The sequence below is a fragment of the Salvelinus namaycush genome, chromosome 11, assembly GCF_016432855.1.
Source record: "Salvelinus namaycush isolate Seneca chromosome 11, SaNama_1.0, whole genome shotgun sequence".
NCBI lineage: Eukaryota > Metazoa > Chordata > Actinopteri > Salmoniformes > Salmonidae > Salvelinus > Salvelinus namaycush.
In genome coordinates, this window is record NC_052317.1 from 10,507,774 (window position 1) to 10,533,019 (window position 25,246).

The 25,246-nt window shown below is 43.1% G+C and overlaps 2 protein-coding genes and 1 non-coding gene across 5 annotated transcripts; all 3 read right to left on the reverse strand.

The window, feature by feature from the left end:
* Positions 1-6,728: 6,728 nt before the first annotated feature.
* On the reverse strand, positions 6,729-8,786 carry LOC120055796 (40S ribosomal protein S15-like). Its single transcript, XM_039003767.1, has 4 exons — positions 8,706-8,786; positions 8,235-8,320; positions 7,535-7,769; positions 6,729-6,913 (listed from the first exon to the last, which is right to left on the reverse strand). The coding sequence occupies exons 1-4, from the start codon at positions 8,706-8,708 to the stop codon at positions 6,800-6,802; spliced, it is 438 nt and encodes a 145-aa protein (XP_038859695.1). The 5' UTR covers positions 8,709-8,786; the 3' UTR covers positions 6,729-6,799.
* Positions 8,043-8,180, reverse strand: LOC120056331. The gene has a single exon (XR_005477779.1). It is a non-coding gene; the product is annotated as a small nucleolar RNA SNORA35 (small nucleolar RNA).
* Positions 8,787-12,722: 3,936 nt separating the features above from the next.
* Positions 12,723-19,084, reverse strand: LOC120055797 (calponin-2-like). Of its 3 annotated transcripts, XM_039003769.1 has the most exons (8): positions 18,912-19,084; positions 16,982-17,103; positions 16,585-16,651; positions 15,795-15,932; positions 15,267-15,383; positions 14,432-14,578; positions 13,939-14,234; positions 12,723-13,145 (listed from the first exon to the last, which is right to left on the reverse strand). In XM_039003769.1, the coding sequence occupies exons 1-7, from the start codon at positions 18,972-18,974 to the stop codon at positions 13,941-13,943; spliced, it is 948 nt and encodes a 315-aa protein (XP_038859697.1). In that variant the 5' UTR covers positions 18,975-19,084; the 3' UTR covers positions 12,723-13,145; positions 13,939-13,940. The 3 variants fall into 3 exon arrangements, with proteins under 3 accessions (XP_038859697.1, XP_038859698.1, XP_038859696.1); XM_039003770.1 differs by having other exon boundaries at positions 12,723-14,234; positions 15,828-15,932; XM_039003768.1 differs by having other exon boundaries at positions 12,723-14,234.
* Between the last annotated feature and the right edge of the window lie 6,162 nt (positions 19,085-25,246).

Here is a 25,246-nt window from a genome sequence, read left to right on the forward strand (position 1 = left end):
AAGGACATTCAGAGACTTGTCCCGAAGCCACTCCTGCGTTATCTTGGCTGTGTGCTTAGGGTCGTTGTCCTGTTAGAAGGTGAACCTTCACCCCAGTCTGAGGTCATCCCAAACATCCCCACAGCATGATGCTGCCACCACCATGCTTCATAGTAGGGATGGTGCCAGGTTTCCTCCAGATGTGACGCTTGGCATTCAGGCCAAAGAGTTCAATCTTGGTTTCATCAGACCAGAGAATATTGTTTCTCATGGTCTGAGAGTCTTTAGGTGACTTTTAGCAAACTCCAAGCAGGCTGTCATGTGCCATTTACTGAGGAGTGGCTTCCGTCTGGCCACTCTACCATAAAGGCCTGATTGGTGGAATGCTGCAGAGATGGTTGTCCTTCTGGAAGGCTCTCCCAACTCCACAGAAGAACTCTAGAGCTCTGTCAGAGTGACCATCAGGTTCTTGGTCACCTCCCTAACCAAGGCCCTTCTCCCCCAATTGCTCGGTTTGGCTGGGAGACCAGCTCTAGGAAGAGTCTTGGTGGTTCCAAACATTTTCCATTTAAGAATGATAACAATGGGTTTTCCAATTGGCCATTGCAAAGTTTTGGCAACTCCCTACCAAAATTGGAAATAAAATGTTTCATTATGTTGCATAATAGAAAGTATTGCCAATAAAATAGAATGGTAATCCAAACATTTATTTTATTTTAAAAAAGGTGATTCTTAACTTTCTGATCCTCCCCAACATCCCTGCCACCCCCATACAATTTATGTTTCAGATTTGGTTGTTCAACAGCATTATTTTAATTTAACATATGTTTTGTCAAATCATTCTGATCTATGCATTTACAGTTAACTATCACCACAGACAACAGAGTCACTATCAGTTCAAGAGTAGGGCAGGCCAGGGCTCATGATTGGGATATCCATTGCAGTGTGTAATGCAGTGTAGCCACACCATCCCAGCAGCGCAAAAACTCGGAAAGGAAGTTAGAAATATAACTTTGCCCTGTGCTTCTCCAAGCATGCACTTCGTATTGCCTCGGGCCCTGGGCCTATAGAGTACCACAGTATGAGTCATAATAACCATACAACCTAGCAGTCAAACAGGGAAATGGTGTCAACCCACCATTTTTATCAAAGAGGATTTTTAGAAACACTTAACCTGGTTTGACGTTTTGATAACAGTGCAAATCTCTCTAGGACACGGTGACTTTTATCAATACATTCGCACGCATTTACCCTTAAAAAAATGAACCGCTAATTAGCTGCTAATGTGGCTATATCATAAAGAACTACAAATACCACAGAGATCTGGACAGCCTGCCGAATTGAAGAAAAGGTAAGAATCTCTGGATTAACTATATAATGTTATATATATAACTATATACATTACGGGATTAATAAATTGGCTAAATTTCTTTCAATTGACAATTCTGTGAACTGTCTTGTGCAACTTTTAAATGGACACAATACCTGTTAGCATAGGTGTCAGCTGGAGATGACGTGCAGAGATTTGTAGTCTGCTTTGATGCTAATTAGCATTTTAGAATCTGAGAGTAGGTAGAGCCAAATATATTGTACGAGAGAGAGATTTACATGGCTATCAAAACAGTCACGCTAGTGTAAACCTGCACGAAACACAGACCTTATTTTTTGTGTGTCGAAAATTCCCTATGGGAATTCCCTATTATGACACCTCCACTGTGGGGCTCTATAGTCTAGTATAATCAATTGATTGAGAGAGACCACACTAAATATAGGTACACTAAAAAAAGCTCCCAAGTGGCGCAGCGGTCTAAGGCACTGCATCTCAGAGCAAGAGGTGTCACTACAGTCCCTGGTTCGAATCCAGGTTGAATCCCATAGGGCGGTGCACAATTGGCCCAGCGTCGTCTGGGTTTGGCCGGAGTAGGCCGTCATTGTAAATAAGAATTTGTTCTTAACTGACTTGCCGAGTTACATTTTTTATATACATATTGCGCGCCCAGCACATACATCGGCATACATACTTTTTAATTCGGCATCTAGAATAGTTTTCTCTCTATAAGCCAATATGTAATTTATAGGCTTATAGTGTATTGCATTGGGAGCAACAGAATGGTTGGAGTAGAAAGTGCGGCAGGGCACAAAGACCTCAGTCCCCCATGAAATAACACCACATGTAGATTCTACAGATGCTACTAAGTACTCCCCACCCCCCTTTACATCTGCACAAATAATAGTTTTTCCTGTACAGTGAAATATTTGTACCGTATATAGATTCTACAGCAGTGGAGGCTGCTGAGGGTAGAACGGCTCATGATAATTGATGGAACGGCGCAAATGGAATGGCATCCATGCACACTCTAAAATGTGCAGTTTTGCCACAGATATCTCAAGTTTTGAGGGAGCGTGCAATTGGCATGCTGACTGCAGGAATGTCCACCAGAGCTGTTGCCACAGAATTGAACGTTAATTTCTCTGACATAAGCTTCTTCACCTGCAGGATCGTCTGAGACTAGCAACCCGGACAGCTGATGAAACTTTGGGTTTGCACAACTGAAGAATTTCTGCACAAACTGTCCGAAGCCTTCTCAGGGAAGCTCATCTGCGTGCTCATCATCCTCACCAGGGTCTTGTCCTGACTGCAGTTCGGCATCGTAACCGACCTCAATGGGCAAATGCTCACCTTCAATGGCCACTGGCATGCTAGAGAAGGGTGCTCTTCATGAATGAATCCCAGTTTCAACTTTCCCGGGCAGATGGCAGACATGTGGGTAAGCTGTTTGCTGATGTCAACGTTGTGAACAGAGTGCCTCATGGTGGTGGTAGGGTTATGGTATGGGCAGGTATAAGCTACAGACAACAAACACAATTGCATTTTATCTACGTCAATTTGAATGCACAGAGATACAGTGAGGAGATTCTGAGGCCCATTGTCTTGCTTTTCCTTTGCCGCCATCACCTCATGTTTCAGCATGATAATACACAGCCTCATGTTGCAACGATCTGTACACAGTTCTGGAAGCTGAAAATGTCCCAGTTCTTCCATGGCCTGCATACTTAGCAGACATGTCACCCATTGAACATGTTTGGGATGCTCTGGATTGACGTGTACGACAGCATGTTCCAGTACCTGCCAATATCCAGCAACTTCGCATAGTCATTGAATAAGAGTGGGACAACATTCCACAGGCCACAATCAACAGCCTGATCAACTCTACGTGAAGGAGATGTGTCGTGCAGCATTAGGTAAATGGTGTTCACACCAGATACTGACTGGTTTTCTGATCCACACCCCTACCTTTTTTTTAAGGTATCTGTGACTCCCAGTCATGTGAAATCCATAGATGTCCATAGTTATTTAGGGCCTAATGAATTTATTTCAATTGAATGATTTCCTTATATGAACTGTAACTCAGCAAAATCTTTGAAATTGTTGCATGTTGCGTTTCTACTTGTGTTCAGTGTAGAACTCTAAATATAATACCCAATGCTAGTACTATATGTATTCATCCAACAGTACATTTTATGTACTAAAAAAACTTTGCAGTTGTAGGCAACTACCCATGAGACCTACAGGCTTATGCCCTCGAAATGGCTTGTGTGCATTTCGCTGAGGTGCAGCTCCACATCTGAAAGCCCTATAAAATATCTTGGTTGTAAAATAGTTGCAACTGAGCTGAATATTGAGAGTTAAGAAATATAAATTATACCTACAGAAAGCTGAGACCCTCCTCTCTTTGACAAGGACGAGTGGATGAAGCTTCCAAAGCTGTGTTTCTCCTGCAATTGCATTTTGTTATACGATCAGAACACCTTTTTCTCTCGAGTGCTTGGGGGAGAGAGGAGAGTGGCTCGCTCATCACAGCAGAAGACCCCAGCGATGCCACAGGGGCTGGGCAGAAACTTTCATTACACAAATCATGAGGATAGGCCTGCATCGCAGTGCTTGAGGTGTCACTGTAGGACCGGGTTCGATCCCAGGCTGTGTCACAACTGGCCTTGACCGGGAGTCCCATAGGGCGGTGTACAATTGGCCCAGCGTCGTCCGGGTTAGGGGAGGGTTTGGCCAGGAGGACTTTACTTGGCTCATTGCGCTCTAGTGACTCCTTGTGGCGGGCCGGGCGCCTGTAGGTAGACTTCGGTCATCAGTTGAACGGTGTTTCCTCCGACACGACACATTGGTGCAACTGGCTTCCGGGTTAAGCGGGCGGGAGTTAATAAGCGCAGTTTGGCGTGTCATTTTTCGGAGGACGCATGACTTGACCTTCTCCCGAGCCCGTTGGGAAGTTGCAGAGATGAGACAAGATCACAATTGGGAAGAAAAAGGGGACAAAAAAAATCATGAGGATAATAATGCACTTTACTGTTTGACCAAATCATGATTTTAGCCGGCTCGCTCTTGTAAAGGGTTTAAACACTGTTTCCCATGCTTGTTCAATGAACCATAAACAATTAATGAACATGCACCCGTGGAACGGTCGTTAAGACACTAACAGCTTACAGACGATAGGCAATTAAGGTCACAGTCATGAAAACTTAGGACACTAAAGAGGCCTTTCTACTGACTCTGAAAAACACCAAAAGAAAGATGCCATCTGCGTGAACGTGCCTTAGGCCTGCTGCAAGGAGGCATGAGGACTGCAGATGTGGCCAGGGAAATAAATTGCAATGTCCGTACTGTGAGATGCCTAAGACAGCGCTACAGGGAGACAGGACAGACAGCTGATCGTCCTCGCAGTGGCAGACCACGTGTAACAACACCTGCACAGGATCGGTACATCCGAACATCACAACTACGGGACAGGTACAGGATGGCAACAACAACTGCCCGAGTTACACCAGGAACGCACAATCCCTCCATCAGTGCTCAGACTGTCTGCAATAGGCTGAGAGAGGCTGGACTGAGGTCTTGTAGGCCTGTTGTAAGGCAGGTCCTCACCAGACATCACTGGCAACAACGTCGCATATGGAAATAAACACACCGTCGCTGGACCAGACAGGACTGGCAAAAAGTGCTCTTCACTGACGAGTCACGGTTTTGTCTCACCATGGGTGATGGTCGGATTCACGTTTATCGTCGAAGGAATGAGCGTTACACCGAGGCCTGTACTCTGGAGCGGGATCGATTTGGAGGTGGAGGGTCCGTCATGGTCTGGGGCGGTGTGTCATAGCATCATCGGACTGAGCTTGTTGTCATTGCAGGCAATCTCCACGCTGTGCGTTACAGGAAAGACATCCTCCTCCCTCATGTGGTACCCTTCCTGCAGGCTCATCATGACATGAACCTCCAGCATGACAATGCTACCAGCCATACTGCTCGTTCTGTGCGTGATTTCCTGCATGTCAGTGTTCTGCCATGGCCAGCGAAGAGCCCGGATCTCAATCCCATTGAGCACGTCTGGGACCTGTTGGATCGGAGGGTGAGGGCAAGGGCCATTCCCCCCAGAAATGTCCGGGAACTTGCAGGTGCCTTGGTGGAAGAGTGGGTAACATCTCACAGCAAGAACTGGCAAATCTGGTGCAGTCCATAAGGAGGAGATGCACTGCAATACTTAATGCAGCTGGTGGCCACACCAGATACTGACTGTTACTTTTGATTTTGACCCCCCTTTGTTCAGGGACACATTATTCCATTTCTGTTAGTCACATGTCTGTGGAACGTATTCCGTTTATGTCTCAGTTGTTGAATCTTATGTTCATACAAATATTTACATATGTTAAGTTTGCTGAAAATAAGCACAGTTGACAGTGAGAGGACGTTTCTTTTTTTGCTGCGTTTCTAACAGAAAAATTGCACAAAATCTTTACAAAAAAATCTTAACAGGTCCATGGAACCTTTGTTATTTACTTACATCTTTTTTCTTTTAGTGTGAATTTCGACCAGCCCACCCATCTAAAACATGGTCCAGCCCATCTGTCATTGCCAGATGGCCAATCCGCCCCTATTATACACTATGAAAGCTGCAAACATTATTTCATATCATACACATTGCGGTAAAACGCTGACATTTATTTTGAAGGCAAAATTAGGAAAAACGGAAGTCTTAATGCTGCTGCCATGACGCTAATCACAATGCGGCTAGACGTAAACGTAGATCACTAACACCCAGCAAACTTTAACCTGGGCTCCTCTTCGGCAGTGATCATGCTGCGTGAGCGAAGCCTAACCAGAAATCTTGATTTGGTTGGATATGAGACAAGAATTATTCCTTGTTATAAATATAACAAATGGTATGCACTCAAATGTAACCAGTAGGTATTGGCATGAGTTTCCCAAGTAGTAAATTACTCAAGATTATTGCATTGGAAACAGCAGATGCAGATATTCTAAAAAATAAACTGTGTGAAGGCCCATATCGCCGTTATACAATTCAGTTTACTAGACATGCACCAGCCAGTGCAAGCTAGGGTTTTGTTGACTACACATGTGAATGTTTGGCAGTCATGTTCTTTGAACAAAATACAACAATAACCTCACAAACCACCGAATTTTACCCGTTTACAGTGGTAATCATTTTTATGCAAATTCAGCAGTTCAGCTCTGCCCATTAAACAAAAACTGGACCCAATTAATTTGACACATTGGCAGAAGCACCAAGGGTAATAAAAAAAAGAATCTTTGTGCAGTTAAGCAAATGCATGAAATATGTGGACTTAACTCAAATAAGGCAATTTACAACCAAATTCCTTTAGGGTAATTCAAACCATGTCCAATGGGGTAAAAAAATGTCATGTCACAATTCAAGCAAACATTTTTTAATTGAAAGCCAACAGACAAGTGTGTGGGGGCTCAAATTTTATTTATACAAAGACCACAGCCATTCTACTTCAGTGGGATGAAACGGGAAGAATGTGTCGCTCCGATACCGGGACGACCGTGCTTGACTGGCTTGTAGGTGATGGAGAACTCCCCCAGGTAGTGGCCACACATCTCAGGCTGGAGAGAGAAATGTACAACGTTAGTGTTGAGCAGGACAATCCTATTACTTGACATTTCAGCTAGAATACAACCTTGACTAAAAAGTAACTACATTCTCTAGTGTGTTGACACTATACAACACCTGAAGAATAAGTGTTACAGGACAAAAATCAGGGGTTGTTGCAAAAGGTGAGACAAATTTGGATTCATTGCGTGCACTTGAGGGGCAAGAGTATGAGGAAACCAGCAAAAAGCAAACCATTTTTTACAATTACAATCTCAGGGGAGGCCCGGCCATGCTAGGTGTATTTAAAAAATAAAATAAAATGTTAAACCTTTATTTAAACTAGTCAAGTCAGTTAAGAACAAATTCTTATTTACAATGTCAGCCTACCAAAAGGCCTCCTGCGGGGATGGGATTAAAAATATAGGACAAAACACACATCACGACAAGAGACAACATAAAGAGAGACCTAAGACAACATAGCTGCAGGACAAAACATGGCAAAAACATTGGGCACAGACAACAGCACAAAGGGCAAGAAGGTAGAGACAAGACATCACACAAAGCAGCCACAACGGTCAGTAAGAGTGTCCATGTTTGAGTATGCGAGTCCAGCGATCTCCCCCAAACCTCACCTTGATTTCAACCTGGTTGAAGGTCTTGCCGTTGTACACTCCGACCATGGAGCCGACCATCTCAGGCAGGATGACCATGTCCCTGAGGTGAGTCTTCACCACCTCAGGTTTCTCCATGGGGGGAGCCTCCTTCTTGGCCTTACGCAGGCGCTTCAGGAGGGACTGCTGCTTGCGGCGAAGGCCACGGTTGAGCCTCCTCCTCTGGCGGGCGCAGTACAACTGCATCAGCTGTTCACTGGAAATGGGGGGGGTGATCATAATTCCATCCGGGACATTTTCAGATGCACAGTAAAACATCAGCTCCAAACAGCAGACTGAAGACTTACAGGGGAGTTAAATTACAATGAATCCTGACTGCCAGAGTCAGTGTTTCTTCACTAATTGTACTACATGGTATACCCAAACTGGTTGGCCTTAAGTGAACATATTTAGTTAAAGCCCAATTCATCACATAATGATTTGTATGAAATGCAAAATGTAGAAAACAAATGGAACACAGCCCATTCATAAATGTACCCAACTTTCGAAAGAGCGAGTGCCACTGCCACAGACTTTCACCCTTCTGCAAGATGGGGTTCATTTAGCATTGGTATGATGGATACACTCACGGTAAAAGCTGAGCTTTCACCGACATACCACAATGCAACCACCAATATGGACAAATATAGTGGTGGAGTACTGAAATAATTGGTTTACTCACTAGGACATGTCCAGAAGCTGGTCCAGGTCCACACCTCTGTAGGTGAACTTCCTGAAGGTACGCTTCTTCTTGATCTCAACTTCCGCCTAGGAAAGCAACGCAAATTACTTCAACGCAGTGGATATCGTGGGCCAACGACAACAGCTGTATGTTGAACAAGGCATTTGCTGTGAAATACTTCAAAACATTCCTAGCGACTGTTTTTAGTCGGGATTTCGTGCCGAACTCATGTCTCTAAAAGAGAAAACGTGACTCGGTGAAAAGCATTGGCACTGCAGGCTACTGTGTCATTAGCATACATCCCAAGCTTTATGGTAGCGCCAATCTTGTTCCATCCTAACATTTAGCAATGTACCGATTGATAAATGGTGATGAACCGAAATATATGATTTATTAAACAGAAGGTTTTATAATTTTGCTGAGATGGACATAGATTGTCATATTCGGGTACTTGTAAATTTGGTCACCTACCATCTTGCCTGATGTTCCGGGGAAAAGAACATTCAGAATTCTCGTTGGTCCCAATATCGCGCGACTCACAGAGACATCCGGTTATCTATTTCCGGCCATAAAAATAGTTGTATTTTTCACTGGACCGGTAGGTGGTGGTACTGCACTCGATACTGTAACTCGCTCTGGATTAGAGCGTCTGCTAAATGACAAATGTAAAATGCCATCCATTTTCATGAAAGTCCTCACAGAAAAATACATTGACATGCAATAGCTCATAGGCAGGTATTAAAATAAATGTGCATTTTATTATTTACCAACAAACGCAGGTAGCCTAGCGGTTAGAGTGTTGGGATAGTATCTGAAAGGTCACTGGTTCAAATACCCGAGCCGACAAGGTGAAACATTTGTTGACGTGCCCTTGAGCAAGGCCGTAACCCTAATTTGCTCCAGCATATTTCACTGCACCGTATAATGTCAATCACCAGCTGTAAATACACCAAACAGGTCCTCATTTGCGGTACCAGATCTGCTTGATCTTCTTCCGTTACTGCAATGTGCCTTACATCAGAGCTTCTGCTGTGGCAGGATAGCCTAGAAACAAGAACAAGACAGTAAATACCTCTATCAACTCTCCGTACCTGATACATACAATAGATGAGAAAAAGTATGTGGACACCTGCTCGTTGAACTTCTCATTCCAAATCATGGGCATCAATATGGAGTTGGTCCCCCCTTTGCTGATATAACAGCCTCCACTCTTCTGGGAAGGCTAGATCTTCGAACATTGCTGTGGGGACTTGCTTCCATTCAGCCACAAGAGCATTAGTGAGGTCGGGCACTGACGTTTGGCGATTAGGCCTGGCTCGCAGTCGGCGTTCCAATTCATCCCAAAGATGTTCGATTGTGTTGAGGTCAGGGCTCTGTGCAGGCCAGTCAAGTTCTTCCACACCGATCTCGACAAACCATTTCTGTATGGACCTCGCTTTGTTCCCAGATTTGTCCGTCAGACTGCCAGATGGTGAATCGTCATTCATCACTCCAGAGAACGTGTTTCCACTGCTCCAGAGTCCAATGGCGGCAAGCTTTACACCACTCCAGCCGACACTTGGAATTGCACATGGTGATCTTAGGCTTGTGTGCGGCTGCTCGGCCATGAAAACCCATTTCATGAAGCTCCCGACGAACAGTTATTGTGCAGATGTTGCTTCCAGAGGCAATTTGGAACTCGGTAGTGAGTGTTGCACCCGAGGACAGACGATTTTCACTCGCTGCGATTTTCAATTTGGTGGTCTCGTTCTGTGAGCTTGTGTGGCTTACCACTTTGGGGTTGAGTCGCTGTTGCTCTGAGACATTTCCACTTCACTATAACAGCACTTATAGTTGACCGGGGCAGCTCTAGCAGGGCAGAAATGTTTCGAACTGACTAGTTAGACGGTGCCACGTTGAAAGTCACAGAGCTCTTCAGTAAGGCCATTCTACTGCCAATGTTTCTCTATGGAGATTGCATGGCTGTGTGCTCGATATTATACACCTGTCATTAACGGGTGTGGCTGAAATAGCCGAATCCACTAATTTGAAGGGGTGTCCACATACTTTTGTATATATAGTGTATGTGTCTACTGGAACAATGCGGTCATATCCTGCATAAGAGTAACGGTAGTAGACACCTCCATTAGCATAGCTGATTGATGGAGAGAAAATAATGACATATTCACATGAAATTACTTTACATACCCAACTCGTCAACCGGCAAATTTCTTTCATGATACCTCATGTACAAATACACAACTCATCATCAATCAAAGTGCTGATTTGAACAACAGTATAGCTTTCCCCTTCTTGGTTTTGTACTGGGTCAGCACCGAAGTTGTGGTAACTTTCACAGGATCGAATGTTACAGAAAATCTCAACCATGACAACTGAGCAACACATGACCTTCTGCATTGGTGTAGCATCATGTTTAAAGAGAACGTCACAACTCAAACCAAGAGAGGAACACTTATAGCTCTATGTGGTCAGAACATACTGAACTATGGGTTATATTTAGTGGAATGCAAGGACAAGGTTAGTGCTAACAAACCACAAGCTTCTGTGAGATACTAAACGTAATGTTTAACACGGAAGTGTGACCGTCAGACATGATGCATGTGAGAAGGGAAAAAAACATATGAAGATGGGTTTAATCAAACATTGAAATCACATATCTAGGTTCTAGCATTTAGTCATATACCTGTTCGAAAAGGAAAGAGAGAGAATACAGGCCACTCAGAACAAGGACAACACAAGGAACTGATATTGTAGTCAAGACATCCACAAGGAATGAATTCAAATATGCTCACCGTTTCCTTTCAACCCTTTGGAGGAGGAAATCTTTTGTTACATAGAATTATCAGGGTGATACATTCCGGAGCACAGGTGCCATTTTGTTAGTGAGGGTCCCAGCTACTATAATGACGTCTGCTTGTCTTGGGCTGGCTCTGAACAACACCCTGAACCTGTCCATGTCGTAACGAAGTGCTGTGTGCATCATCTCCACCACACATCACGTCAGCCCAAAGGTCATAGGCCACAGCGAGCTCTGTGGGACAAACAGGCACACACTCAAAGCCCATGCATAATAACAGTAAATATTCCCGACTGTGCTTGTATCAGGTTTCCAATCAAGTTTAATACGATTTTGGGTGATTATCCTAGCGAGATGTAGAAGAGAGGGAAGTGACAAGATGTGGCCAGGTGCCATTCAAGTCAAATGTTTAAAAAGTTGATCAGCTATTTTAGAAAATTAAACATCCACAAGGGGGCACTCTCTCAATATGGTACTATATTACACAGTTATAACACTACCACAGTGACACAACGACTACTCTTGTGGGGTACGTTTCAGTAGAGGAGTCCTTACCCTGCTGCTTGGCACTGCCGACACCAAGGCCTTGGGTGCCAAAGCAGTGCTCTTCTCCCTGACCAGAACTAAGGGGCCTTACAATAGGCAGTGAGTGTGTTTACCGAAAACGTACTTCACTTGAAACCGGTTTAGTTAATCCTACCTGCTTTGTTCTTGTTAAACCTACAGGTGACCACTGCATGATGAACTGCGTCTGAGGAAATATACACGCTAACCGTCTCTGCTCATCCTAACAACCTATTAACAAGAATATGGACTATGTTTAGTTGTGTTTTAAAAATAGTTTTATTAAGGGGTGGATCAGCTTAATATTGCAGAAAGAATGTTGCTTCCAATAGTTGTGTTTTTACAAATCTATTTACATATGTTTTATTGTATGACATTATAACCCGTGCATTATCTTACCTTATAAAAGACCCAAACCTGGATAGACAAGGAACTACAGACATGCAAAAGACAAAAGTGATTGTCAGTTTTCTTATATTCAATAAGACAGGTACCATGGCTAGATATTCATATTATGCGTAAGTCCAAAAGGACTGTACAGGTGGCAACAAGGTCACATGCACTGAACAAGCCAATGTCATTTAAAGTTGAGAATAACTTCAGTCATATATCTTGATATTTTCATTGGCCCACCACCTGGAAAGTATTCTAAATAATATTTCAACAGCCCTTTGTTTTCTGCCTACTTACCCAAGTTACATAAGAGTTGGCTTAGATATTTTGATAGTGCTCCCAGTTCCTGCGGTGTCAACGCGTGTGCAGCTTCAACTGATTTGTAAATCATCTGCACCAAATGCTAGTCAAGCAGAGCAAGGGCTACCAGTGCAGCGCCTTTGTAAATCAGATATCTAGCAGCACTGGGTTTGTTCGAGGGCGCTATGTTTAAGCTCACACACTTCTCTATTCCCTTAGGAGACCCAAATGACTCAAAACCCCACGCCTACAGCACTGAATTTTTCACATACCATGAAATTAGTATGTCCGGCTATGGTATGCAGACATTGTTTAGACAATATTGCTTATGCTAGATAATCCCCGAACTAAAGCCACATGAACTAATGATCCTAGCACAAGTTATGCTAAACATGGAACTAATGAGACACTCTTTAATTGTAACATCAGTCTGGTTGGTATTCAATGTCCATCTTTATTTCACTTGTCATGCACACTTCCAAACGTTAACAGATGTTTCCATTTATATTGAAAAGAAGGACCCGAAGCAGAGCACAAGGAATGTATATAATACCAAAGATAGTAAAAGCAAATTTTCCTTCAGTCTAGGTAAAAAAAACACATTTTTAAATCAGAAATATAAAAATAATCCCTTTGAATGGCAGAGTTCAAAATCTAAAATAAGTCTGGTCCTCTTTTCAGTCATCAGTGAATCCAGTAAAACATTAAACAATGAAGACAACTGACAAAATTAATCCAGTATCCAGCTTGGAATGTTGAAAGCCTGAATGTTTTTCCCCCCCAAGATACTCTAACCCAAAGAAAACAAACCTTGGCTCCAGTTGTTCTGATTTTGCAAACAAAATAAATATTTCCTCCTAAAAAAAAAAAAGATATGATCAGTACTCAGCATACATAAAAAGAATGGGAGATAAATGAGACAGTGGTTTGTTCACAAAACACATTATTTTCTCGTTCTCAGATACTACAAAACACCTTGTCTTTTATATTACCAAGTAAGAGTACTGAATGGATACAAACAGTTATAACAAATTCACATTATTATTCACATCAGTTAAGGAAACGGAAATAGTTTACATTAACAATATGACTTTTAGGCATATAAATATAAGGATGGGTAAATTCCAACTATGGAACAATCCATTTTAACTGATAACTATTTTTTAAATCTACATTCCAATGAAAGTTTAAGAGGTTTCTTTTCCATCTCAACACAGATGATTTTTAATCTTTGAATCCTATTTTAGATGGATTCTAGGCAATATTTGTATATGAAAATCCTTGGCATAAATGCCACCCCTTTAAAATCTACCTACTTACATTAGTATAGGGGGAAACTGGCAAGGGGGCTTTAGCACTTTACAAAATTCCCTGTGAGAAAAAAAGCTAATCACAGCTCAGACACAAGCACTGGCTTTAGCAGTTACACTTTAAAAACACATACGTATAGCCATTTCAACAAGTATATAAAAACCTCATAATATATAGTACATGTGAGATATGTGTATATTGGTCCTAACCAGTAATTAATGAGGGTAAGAGGGAACTATTGTCCAATACCAAAAGGAGATCACCCAAAAGGTGGAAAATTCTATGTAACTAATAACGCCTTCATTGAGGTTTCTACTATCTTCAACAAGCACAACCCACTTTTAATAATCCGTCCCCTCTTCTTGGTACACCGGCACCGTGTCATCTTTGTATTTTTGGTAACCCTCGTCTTGGTAGTTGGCAACATAGTCGGCCCCGGCCCCGTTCACCTCCTCCTCATTCTTGGGGCAGTACTTGGCGTCGTAGATCTGACGACCCAGGCCAAAGTTCTGCCCACTCTGGTTGGCGCCTGCGTTGGAGCCCATCTGCAGCGACATGGTGCTGTTGTCACACTTGTCTGTGCCCAGCTTCTGGTCGTAGATGGCACGGCGGGTTCCTGGAGCTGTCATGCCAGCCTGAAGAGTAGAGGAAGGGAACGATGAATTAGTTAGCAGTGAATTAAAATATTTGTACTCATCTGAATAAACAAGAATCCATTAGAAATAGCCAAAGTCCACTGAAGCAGTTAGTTCCCCCATTGACAATATTGATACCTTGATTCAGTTTTAAGACATGGTGAGATGATTGAGTGAGAACTTGTATTTCCTTTTACCTGGCTGGCCCCCTTGTTGGTGCCCATTTGCAGACTGATGGTAGAGTTGTCCATGGGGGGCAGGATGTGAGCCTTGGGGTCGTAAAGGTGCCTCCTGGTGCCGTATGCATTCATGCCCGCCTGGCTGGCACACTTATTCGTCCCCATCTGCGGAAAGAGACATATCGTTTATTAAAGGGAAAACGGCAAAGAATGAGTAAAGTACTACAACCCTCCCCCAGATGGAGACTTTCAGACAGACAGCTAATCCCTATGAGTAGATAGCATTAAAATCAACAATATTATTCTTGGCTCAAATATAAGTTAAACCAAAGGGCTTATAAATGTTAGGAACCATTGATGTAATCCGACATGCAACCCTTCTATAGGAAATATCCAAACTAAATAGAAGTTAGGCCGAGATGCAATTCAATTCTGAGTTTTATAAGAACAATAACATGGACTTGTCCGTCTATGGGTTAGCCGGTTATATTGCTGACTTGCAACATCTTACTACTGCCATTTTGTTTGGCAAGATGGAAACGACAGAGCTGGCAACTGCAAAAAGAACAACATGCTCCTCAGTGGTATCACGGTCAACGCATTCCCTTATACATAGCCGCAGGAATGTATAAATCAGAATAGATACAAATAATACAAATTTGAATAATGTTGAAAAATCCACTGGGTGCACCAGGCCTTTATTACTCCTGTAGGAGTGGACCAAAACACCAGCACGGGGAGAAAAAATAAAACTCAGCACCCCCTCCCCGTTGACAAAAATATCTAATTATCAGCAGCACCCCCCAGCCCCCCAAAAATAAGTTCTGTACACCCAGCCCTAAATCTCTCAGACCTGCAGTCCGATGACACAATGTCCGGCCTTCATCTTCTCCTCGTCGAATAGCCTCTCCTGTTTGTCTGCGTACTTCACCCCAATGTCCACTCGGGACTGGCAGCCCTTGGTCTTGGCCTGCAGGGGAAAGTGTACAGAAATCACAACACGGTTGGATGCGTCAAGATACTACTGGACACAATATACTACTGGATACTACTGGACACAATATTAGGGGCTTGTTATATTAGGGGCTTGCTGTATTCGGATCCCACTTCCTACACCATATGTTGATAAAGACGGGACACCATTATGTTAGCTTCAGGAACATCTTTATGAAGATAAAACCATGTTGTACAGAGCATTACTGCAAGGTCAGCCATTTAATCTGTACAATACTAAACGATTCATGCAAGTGGAAATTACAGAAGCACGGCTAAAATAAAATACAGACGTTGCTATTCTCATGAGGGGTGCAAGCTAATATATATATATATATATATATAAAATAAAAAAAGTTTCATAAGTTTTTAATACTGAAAGTTTTACCGTGCCAGCAAGAGACAACAGGGTGCTCTGGACCTGGGTCATGTTCCCACTCTCAAAGAGGTCATTGGCCTCAAAGATATCATGGGGCTTCAGGCCGTACGTTTGGATGGATTTGATGAAGTTGGTGATGTTCTCCAGCTAGAAACAGAAAAGTGCATAAGAGGACAAGATGAGTAAAGAGCTTCTCAATCATTTTGGGATGTCATAGCCATAAAGTGGTTATCATAGCAAAGAATTAAGAAATGTAGTTAAACGGATAACTCTTGCACACCAAGTCCTCACTATATTCCACATTATAAACTGGGTGGTTCGAACACTGAATGCTGTTTGGCTGACAGGCGAGGTATATCAGACCGTATTCCACGGGTATGAGAAAATGTTTATTTTTACTGCTCTAATGACATTGATAACCAGTTTATAATAGCAATAAAGCACCTCGGGGGGGGTTGTGGTATATGGGCCAATATACCACGGCTAATGGCTGTATCCAGGCACTCCGCGTTGCGTCCTGCGTAAGAACAGCCCTTAGCCGTGGTACATTGGCCATATACCACACCCCCTCGGACCTTATTCTAACCCATGTTCTACTTCAGTACAGTCTCTGGTCCAGAGAAAGTTGCACCTCTAGTAAAAATCTACCTCTGCTTTTATGTTAGTAAAAAAAACCAGGCTTGGTCAGCACAACAGCTCAGAAGTATTCTCCAACTGTAAAACCACATGGCAAAGTACAGTACAAGTCTGTTGATGTACTGGCAAGTCTTATGTAGAGAGAACAATCCAAGCTGCTCACCTGATGCCAATTCATGGTGGACGAGTTGATCTTTTTCACAGAGCCAGGTTGAAGTTTGTTGATCAGTCTAGAGGAGAAAGAGAGAGCTTGCTGACTGAGACTTCAGTACCTCATAGGCAACCGAAGGAATCAGAGGAGAAAATTGTCTGTGGAGCATAATCATTACTGTGTACAGTACAATAAAGCAGACAACTATGAGGACAGTCAGGACATTCATGGATTGTATCATTTGGTTTATTATGCTGTAGCTAGCTGAATGTTTATGATTTGTGTTGCCTTTGGTTAAATGCACTGGCTGAACAATACAACGTGGCTCAATAAAGCCTTATCTTACATATGATTAGGGTGACATTACAAATAGGATGATGATGGATGCTGGTCCCATTTATAAGCTTACTCGCACAGGATGACACCATTTTTCAGGCCTTTCTGGAAGTCCTCCCCAATAACACATCCTGTCACATCCTCGATCCAGACCCTTAGCTCCTCCTCTCTCTGAGGGTCATACTTTCCGGCAATCTGGGGGGGGGGGGGTAAAAAGTTAATTATAGGAAGCCTTTAAGTTTCACCTAAAGTCTTGGTAAAGGTTGGCACAACCAAAACATGTGTAGGTAACATGTTGGTTACACTTTATTTTACATGACTGTTTCCACAGGTATTTATGAGAAAACTATGTGCAATTCATACTTCAAATAATTATACACAATTGGTGGCCAGCGGTGCTTGTTTGGTCTGGGTTAACCAAAACTAATTGAATAACACATTGAATCAATGGCGGGAAAGACCAGAGCTCGTGGACATCATTCTTTAGTATGAGAAGAAACCAAAAGCTTGACATCCACTTGGCTACCAGTACAGTGTGTTTTGAGGGCCAATGGTAAACTGGAGGAATGGGACCCCTCACCCAGCACAGAGACTAACGCATGTACAGTTGACAAAATATTAAGAACTGCTCTTTCCATGACATAGATTGACTGGGTGAAAGCTATGATCTCTTATTGATGTCACTTGTTAAATTCAGTTCAAATCAGTGTAGATGAAGGGGAGGAGACAGGTTAGAGAGGGATTTTTAAGCCTCGAGAAATGAATTGTGTATGTGTGCCATTTAGACGGTGACTGGGCAAGACAAAAATATTTAAGTGCCTTTGAACGGGGTATGGTAGTAGGTGCAACAAATTGTGTCAAGAACTGCAACACTGCTGGGTTTTTCACGCTCAACAGTCTCCCGTGTGTATGAAGAATGGTCCACAAACAACTTGACACAAATGTGGGAAGCATTGGAGTCATCATCCCTGTGGAACGCTTTCAACACCTTGTAGAGTCCAAGGTGGATTACGGTAGCAGAGTGGAGACCTGAGTATTCTTTTGTACAACATAACTTGGAACATGATGGGTGAAGTTAATTGTTTATGAAAGATAAAGGAGCAAATTTTTATTATATTAGTCTTCTCCATTGACAATTAAAGAGCCAGGTTGGGGGCTTTTGCAGAGTTTAAATTCCATTTATCCTATTACACTGAAAAAGTGTAACAATAAAACAAATTAAGGACAAGAACACAAAGGTTGCTCCACTAGTTTTTTTTAACAGTACATGTGGGATAGAAGTTATATTTGGCTTGAGGTTACCTAGGTTACCTCCTGGTTGTGATATTGATGTTCTGGATGGAGGACAGGCACGGTCTCCTGTTAAGGTTAACTTTTGAATATGCATTTGTTATGAATGAGAACATATTTCTATTTGGACTGTTTTGTGGAGTCATTTGTCTAAGCACGCATCACGTCGGCGCACTGCAATTGACGTTCACCAAGGCCCCAACCTACAGCAGGATGCAGGAGTTGCTATCACGATAGGATGTGTGACCTCTGGGTGGGTGATATCAAACTCAGATGAATGAAAGAGTTACAACTCTATAGAGTACTGACCAGTTTCACTATGTAAGCTAATGGGATCGCATATTTCAACTTGCCACATTGCCAATATCAAGGGCAACGCCCATGCTTTTTTAAGCGCTTCCCAAAATTAAACCAACTTAAAAGATGTGTATTATGCTGTCATATTAATGAACAATATTTTCAGAAGTATATTCATAGCGCGGAGCTGGTAAAACTTTTGTAATTGTTGATAAAAGACATGCGCTTTATTTAGGCAATTCCAAAAAGTCATTGCCCGTTCCATGTCAATAGCGTTTCACATCATAGCCTAAAATACCTAGGCATACACATTTTTCTATAAATAAAACAAGTACTCTATAATATACTTCACTATATCAGTATAATAGTATAAGGCAAGTGATTCATTCGCACTTCTCGACTCCGTGAACACTTACCTTGCTTTTGACTTCTGCAGAAAACCCATAGGCAGGACCTCTGTTAAATGATGAGCCAGACATGATTATAAAGGAGTACTTTGTTTTTCGTATGGATACTTTTGTATCAGTTTCCTTTCTTTTCTCTTCCAGTTAACTCCAGCGTGAACGAAACACTTCCTTTATTTTCTTTCCTGCAACCAATGAAAAACGTTTACACGAATTTGTACCCTTCCTTCATCGATTTTAGGCTCCACCTTTTCCTTTCTCTGGATTGTGATTGACATCAAAAAGTCCTTATATGGAAGGAAAGTCCCAAATTCCTAGATGGTGGGAGTATCCTATGGTCCCAGCATGCCAGACGCGCATTTTCTCCGTCGGGAAAAGTTTGAGGAACTACCAAAGTACAACGAGCTACTGAATGACGTAATGCCACTATTCTTGAGCCAAATTTCAGAGTGCAAAGGACCCCCTTTGCTCATTCAAGGCTTTTTACCCTTTGGAATACTGAGAATGTTAATAGCACTGAGAACATGGTTAAAAATATCCACTCGAGCATCAAACAATTAACATAATATTTTAGTTCAGCCTACATAAGACAAATAATCATGACTCGAGTTAATACTTTGTTATAAACCACAGTCTACAATAACATCAAATACAGATGGAAAAAATTGTAACATCAATTCATTATCAAGTGTCCATTTGTATCACTTCAGTGACTGTTTGTGTGGTTGTCAATTCAATTAGGTTCAATAGTCTTTGTAATATTGTCTTGATGTTCCATGACATTACACTTAGTCTCAAATGACAATGGCATACTGAACACATTTTGCAACTTACCAAAAACTTTTCCGTACATGTACATACTGGGTAGCGTTTTGTTTACCATCTGAGAGTACTTGGCACCTCTGGTTGCAACACAATCTCACACTCAATTCATGCAAATATGTACAAAAAGTATTTCAGTAGAGCCTCCCAAGTGGCACAGTCATACCCTGGATCTAGTTTTGTCCTGTGGAATAAATATTGTGGATCTAAATGTTTTTCCTCATAATCCTGGACTATCGGACCTGTCACACCCTGATCTGTTTCACCTGTCCTTGTTATTGTCTCCACCCCCTCCAGGTGTCGCTTGTTTTCCCCAGTGTATTTATCCCTGTGCTTCCTGTCTCTCTGTGCCAGTTCGTCTTGTAGGTTCCAAGTCAACAAGTGGTTTTTCACCTGTACGCTCTCCTTTTTCTAGTACTCCTGGTTTTGACCCTTGCCTGTTCTGGACTCTGTACCCGCCTGCCTGACCATTCTGCCTGCCTTAACCTCGAGCCTGTCTGCCACTCTGTACCTCCTGGACTCTGAACTGGTTTTGACATTTTGCCTGTCCACGACCATTCTCTTGCCTACTCCTTTTTGGATTACTAAACATCTTAAACTCCAACCATCTGCCTCCTGTGTCTGCATCTGGGTCTCGCCTTGTGTCATGATAGAACCACCATCTTATTATGTTTGCAATCGCAACAAAAACTGCTCATACCCCAACCAAGGATCATCAAAAGCAGTGCTATAAATTCTAGGACAACCAGAGACTCCTAGATGCCCTTCCAGACTCCCTCCACCTACCTAAGGAGATCAGAGTACAAAAATCAGTTAACCACCTAACTGAGGATCTAAATTTAACCTTGAGTAATGCCCTAGATGCAGTCGCACCCATAAAAACAAAACACATGTCACAAAAAAATTGCTCCCTGTTATATAGAAAATACCCGATCCCTGAAGCAAGCTTCCAGAAAATTGGAACGGAAATGGCGCTGCACCAAACTGGAAGTCTTCTGACTTGCTTGGAAAGACCATACCGTGCAATATCGAAGAGTCCTCACTGCTGCTCGATAATCCTATTTTCCAACTTAATTGAGGAGAATAAGAACAACCCTAAATTTATTTTAGATAACTAAAAAGCAGCATTCAACAAGAGGATAGCTTTCATAACAGCAGTGATAAATTCATGAACTTCATGGTCATTAGAAAACAAATTACGGACTCCAATTTGAATCTGCGTATTTCTCCAAAGCTGTTGTCCTGAGTCTGCACAGAACTGCCAGGACCTAGGATCAATGAAGATACTCAAGGTTTTTAATCCAGTATCTCTTGACACATTCATGAAAATAGTCATGGCCTCTAAACCGTTAAGCTGCATACTGGACCCTATTCCAACTAAACTACTGAAAGAGCTACTTCCTGTGCTTGGGCCTCCTACGTTGAACATAATAAATCGATCCCCATCCACTGGATGTGTACCAAACTCACTAAAAGTGGCAGTAATAAAGCCTATCTTGAAAAAGCCAAACTTTCACCCGGGAATTTTTTTAAAAATGAATCGGCCTATATCCAATCTCCCATTCCTCAAAAAGAAAAATGTAAAAAGCTGTTGTATACGAAATGTTTGTCTGGTTTTAGACCCCATCATAGCACTGAGACCGCCATCGTGACAGTGGTAAATTACCTTTTAATGGCGTCAGACCAAGGCTCTGCATCTGTGCTCGTAGACCATAGTGCTGCTTTTGACACCATCGATCACCATTCTTTTGGAGAGATTAGAAACCCTAATTGGTCTACACGGACAAGTTCTTGCCTGGTTTAGATCTTACCTGTTGGAATGATATCAGTTCGTCTCTGTGGATGGTATGTTCTCTGACAGATCAATTGTACGTTTAGGCGTTCCTCAAGGTTCTGTTTTAGGACCACTATTGTTTTCATTATATATTCTACCTCTTGGTGATGTCATTCAGAAACACAATGTTAACTTTCACTGCTATGCAGAATATTTGAAGGACAGCTTTTTCCCATCTTCGTAACATTGCAAAAATCTGAAACTTTTCATCAAAAAATTATGCAGAAAAGCTAATCCATGCTTTTGTCACTTCTAGATTAGACTACTGCAATGCTCTACTCTCTGACTACCCGGATAAAGCATTAAATAAACTTCAGTTAGTGATAAACACGGCTGCTAGAATCCTGACTAAAACCCCAAAATGTAATCATATTACTCCAGTGCTAGCCTCTCTACATTGGCTTCAAGGCTGAATTCCAAGATGGCGTAGCAGTCAGGCGTCTTTGTCTTCGTCGTGTCTTGTATATATATATTTTTTTTTTTTCTTTGCATCTATTTCGTATATATTTTTTAACCTCAACGCCAACATACTCTCCTGCAACCCGCCTCACCCAATGTGGAATGGATCTGCTATTTTCTTTACTTTAGAACCGGAACCCCCAACAGAAGCTAGCCAGCTAACTAGCTAGTAGTCAGTTAGCCCGGACAACTCCTGCCTTTCTGCACAGCGCGATTCAACCCAGAGCTTACCGGACTAATTTTCCCCACATCTCCGGATTCCTACTGCAAGCTCTGAACCTTTTCACCTAGATCATCGCAGCTAGCTAGCTGCTATCTGAGTGGCTACTCCTCTGTCCCGAAGCAAGCACCAATTAGCCTGGAGCTAGCCTATGCTAGGCCCATCTCCCGGCTAGCTGAAGAGGTCCATCAGCCACTCATTGGGCTACAATACCTATTTTGCCAATTGGCCTGGACCCCTTTTACTGCTGATACGGAGCCCCGCCGATCCTTCATGACTGGTCTACCGACGTAATCCGCCCGATGGGGTTCTCAACAGGCTCCTCCGTCACGACATCCCTTGAATGCCCATCTGCTAGCCGCGGCCCGCTAGCCGTCTAGAGCATATCGGACTGTTAGCTGAAGAGGTCCATCAGCCAATTTTCTTTGGCTACAATACCTATTTTGCCAATTGGCCTGGACCCTTTTACTAAATGGAGCCCTGCCGATCCATCACGACTGGTCTGCCAATATAACTGACCGAGGGGGCTACAACTGACTCTTCCGTCGCAACGTCCCCCTACGGCCCTTCTGCTAGCCCCGGCCCGCTAGCTGTCTGAATCGCCGTGTCTCCAACACGCCTAGCTACTCACTAGACCCAATGATCACTCAGCTACGCATGCCTCTCCCTAATGTCAATATGCCTTGTCCATTGCTGTTTTGGTTAGTGATTGTCTTATTTCACTGTAGATCCTCCAGCCCTGCTCAATATGCCTTAGCTAACCCTTTTGTTCCATCTCCCACACATGCGGTGACCTCACCTGGTTTAAATGGTGTCTCTAGAGACAATACCTCTGTCACCATCACTCAATGCCTAGGTTTACCTCCACTGTATTCACATCCTACCATACCCTTATCTGTACATTATGCCTTGAATCTATTCTTCTGTGCCCAGAAACCTGCTCCTTTTACTCTGTTCCGAACGCACTAGACGACAAGTTCTTATAGCCTTTAGTCGTACCCTTATCCTACTCCTCTTCTGTTCCTCTGGTGATGTAGAGGTTAATCCAGGCCCTGCAGTGCCTAGCTCCACTCCCATTCCCCAGGCGCTCCTATTTGTTGACTTCTGTAACAGTAAAAGCCTTGGTTTCATGCATGTTAACATTAGAAGCCTCCTCCCTAAGTTTGTTTTATTCACTGCTTTAGCATACTCTGCCAACACAGATGTCTTAGCCGTGTCTGAATCCTTGCTTAGGAAGGCCACCAAAACCCCTGAAATTTCCATCCCTAACTATAACATTTTCCGACAAGATAGAACTGCCAAAAGTGGCGGAGTTAGCCTGCAGAGTTCTGTCATACTATCCAGGTCTGTGCCCAAACAATTTTAGCTTCTACTTTTAAAAATCATGTCTCTCACCATTGCCGCTTGCTATAGACCACCTTCTGCCCCCAGCTGTGCCCTGGACACCATATGTGAATTGATTGCCCCCCATCTATCGTCAGAGCTCGTACTGTTAGGTGACCTAAACTGGGACATGCTTAACACCTCGGCCGTCCTACAATCTAAGCTAGATGCCCTCAATCTCACACAAATTATCAATGAACCTACCAGTACAACCCCAAATCCGTAAACACGGGCACCCTCATAGATATCATCCTAACCAACCTGCCCTCCAAATACACCTCTGCTGTCTTCAACCAGGATCTCAGCGATCACTGCCTCATTTCCTGTGTCCGTAATGGGTTTGCGGTCAAACGACCACCCCTCATCACTGTCAAATGCTCCCTAAAACACTTCAGCGAGCAGGCCTTTCTAATCGACCTGGCCCGGGTATCCTGGAAGGATATTGACCTCATCCCACCAGTAGAGGATGCCTGGTTATTCTTTAAAAGTGCTTTCCTCATCTTAAATAAGCATGCCCCATTCAAAAAAATGTAGAACCAGGAACAGATATAGCCCTTGGTTCACTCCAGACCTGACTGCCCTTGACCAGCACAAAAACATCCTGTGGCGTACTGCATTAGCATTGAATAGCCCCCGCGATATGTAACTTTTCAGGGAAGTTAGGAACCAATATACACAGGCAGTTAGGAAAGCAAAGGCTAGCTTTTTCAAACAGAAATTTGCATCCTGTAGCACAAACTCCAAAAAGTTCTGGGACACTGTAAAGTCCATGGAGAATAAGAGCACCTCCTCCCAGCTGCCCACTGCACTGAGGCTAGGAAACACTGTCACCACCGATAAATCCACGATAATCGAGAATTTCAATAAGCATTTTTCTACGGCTGGCCATGCTTTCCACCTGGCTACCCCTACCCCGGTCAACACCCCTGCACCCCCCACAGCAACTTGCCCAAGCCTCCCCCATTTCTCCTTCACCCAAATCCAGATAGCCAATGTTCTGAAAAAGCGGCAAAATCTGGACCCCGACAAATCAGCCGGGCTAGACAATCTGGACCCTCTCTTTTTAAAATTAACCGCCGCAATTGTTGCAACCCCTATTACTAGTCTGTTCACCCTCTCTTTCGTATCGTCTGAGATCCCCAAAGATTGGAAAGCTGCCGCGGTCATCCCCCTATTCAAAGGGGGAGAGACTAGACCCAAACTGTTACAGACCTATATCTATCCTACCCTGCCTTTCTAAGGTCTTCGAAAGCCAAGTTAACAAACAGATCACTGACTATTTTGAATCCCACCGTACCTTCTCCGCTATGCAATCTGGTTTCCGAGCTGGTCACGGGTGCACCTCAGCCACGCTCAAGGTCCGAAACGATATCATCGACCTGGCCAAGGCTTTCGACTGAAACACCACATCGACTGTCAAACACCACATTCTTATCGGCAGACTCAACAGCCTTGGTTTCTCAAATGACTGTCTCACCTGGTTCGCCAACTACTTCTCAGACAGAGTTCCAAGTGTGTCAAAACGGAGGACCTGTTGTCTGGACCTCTGCCAGTCTCTATGGGGTGCCGCAGGGTTCAATTCTCAGGATGGCTTTTTTCTCTGTATACATCAATGATGTCGCTCTTGCC

Bases quoted from the DNA above. Each gene is read 5' to 3' on its own strand.
- LOC120055796 (XM_039003767.1), bottom strand. The intron at 7,770-8,234 runs GTGAGTAAACCA...CCCCATTTCCAG, and splicing joins CAGCTTCTGGACATGTCCTA to TGAACAGCTGATGCAGTTGT. The intron at 6,914-7,534 runs GTGAGGTTTGGG...TTCTCTCTCCAG, and splicing joins TCAACCAGGTTGAAATCAAG to CCTGAGATGTGTGGCCACTA.
- LOC120055797 (XM_039003769.1), bottom strand. From the start codon at position 18,974: ATGTCTGGCTCATCATTTAACAGAGGTCCTGCCTATGGGTTTTCTGCA. The intron at 15,933-16,584 runs GTGAGCAGCTTG...TTCTGTTTCTAG, and splicing joins CCACCATGAATTGGCATCAG to CTGGAGAACATCACCAACTT. The intron at 14,235-14,431 runs GTAAAAGGAAAT...TCTACTCTTCAG, and splicing joins CCAACAAGGGGGCCAGCCAG to GCTGGCATGACAGCTCCAGG.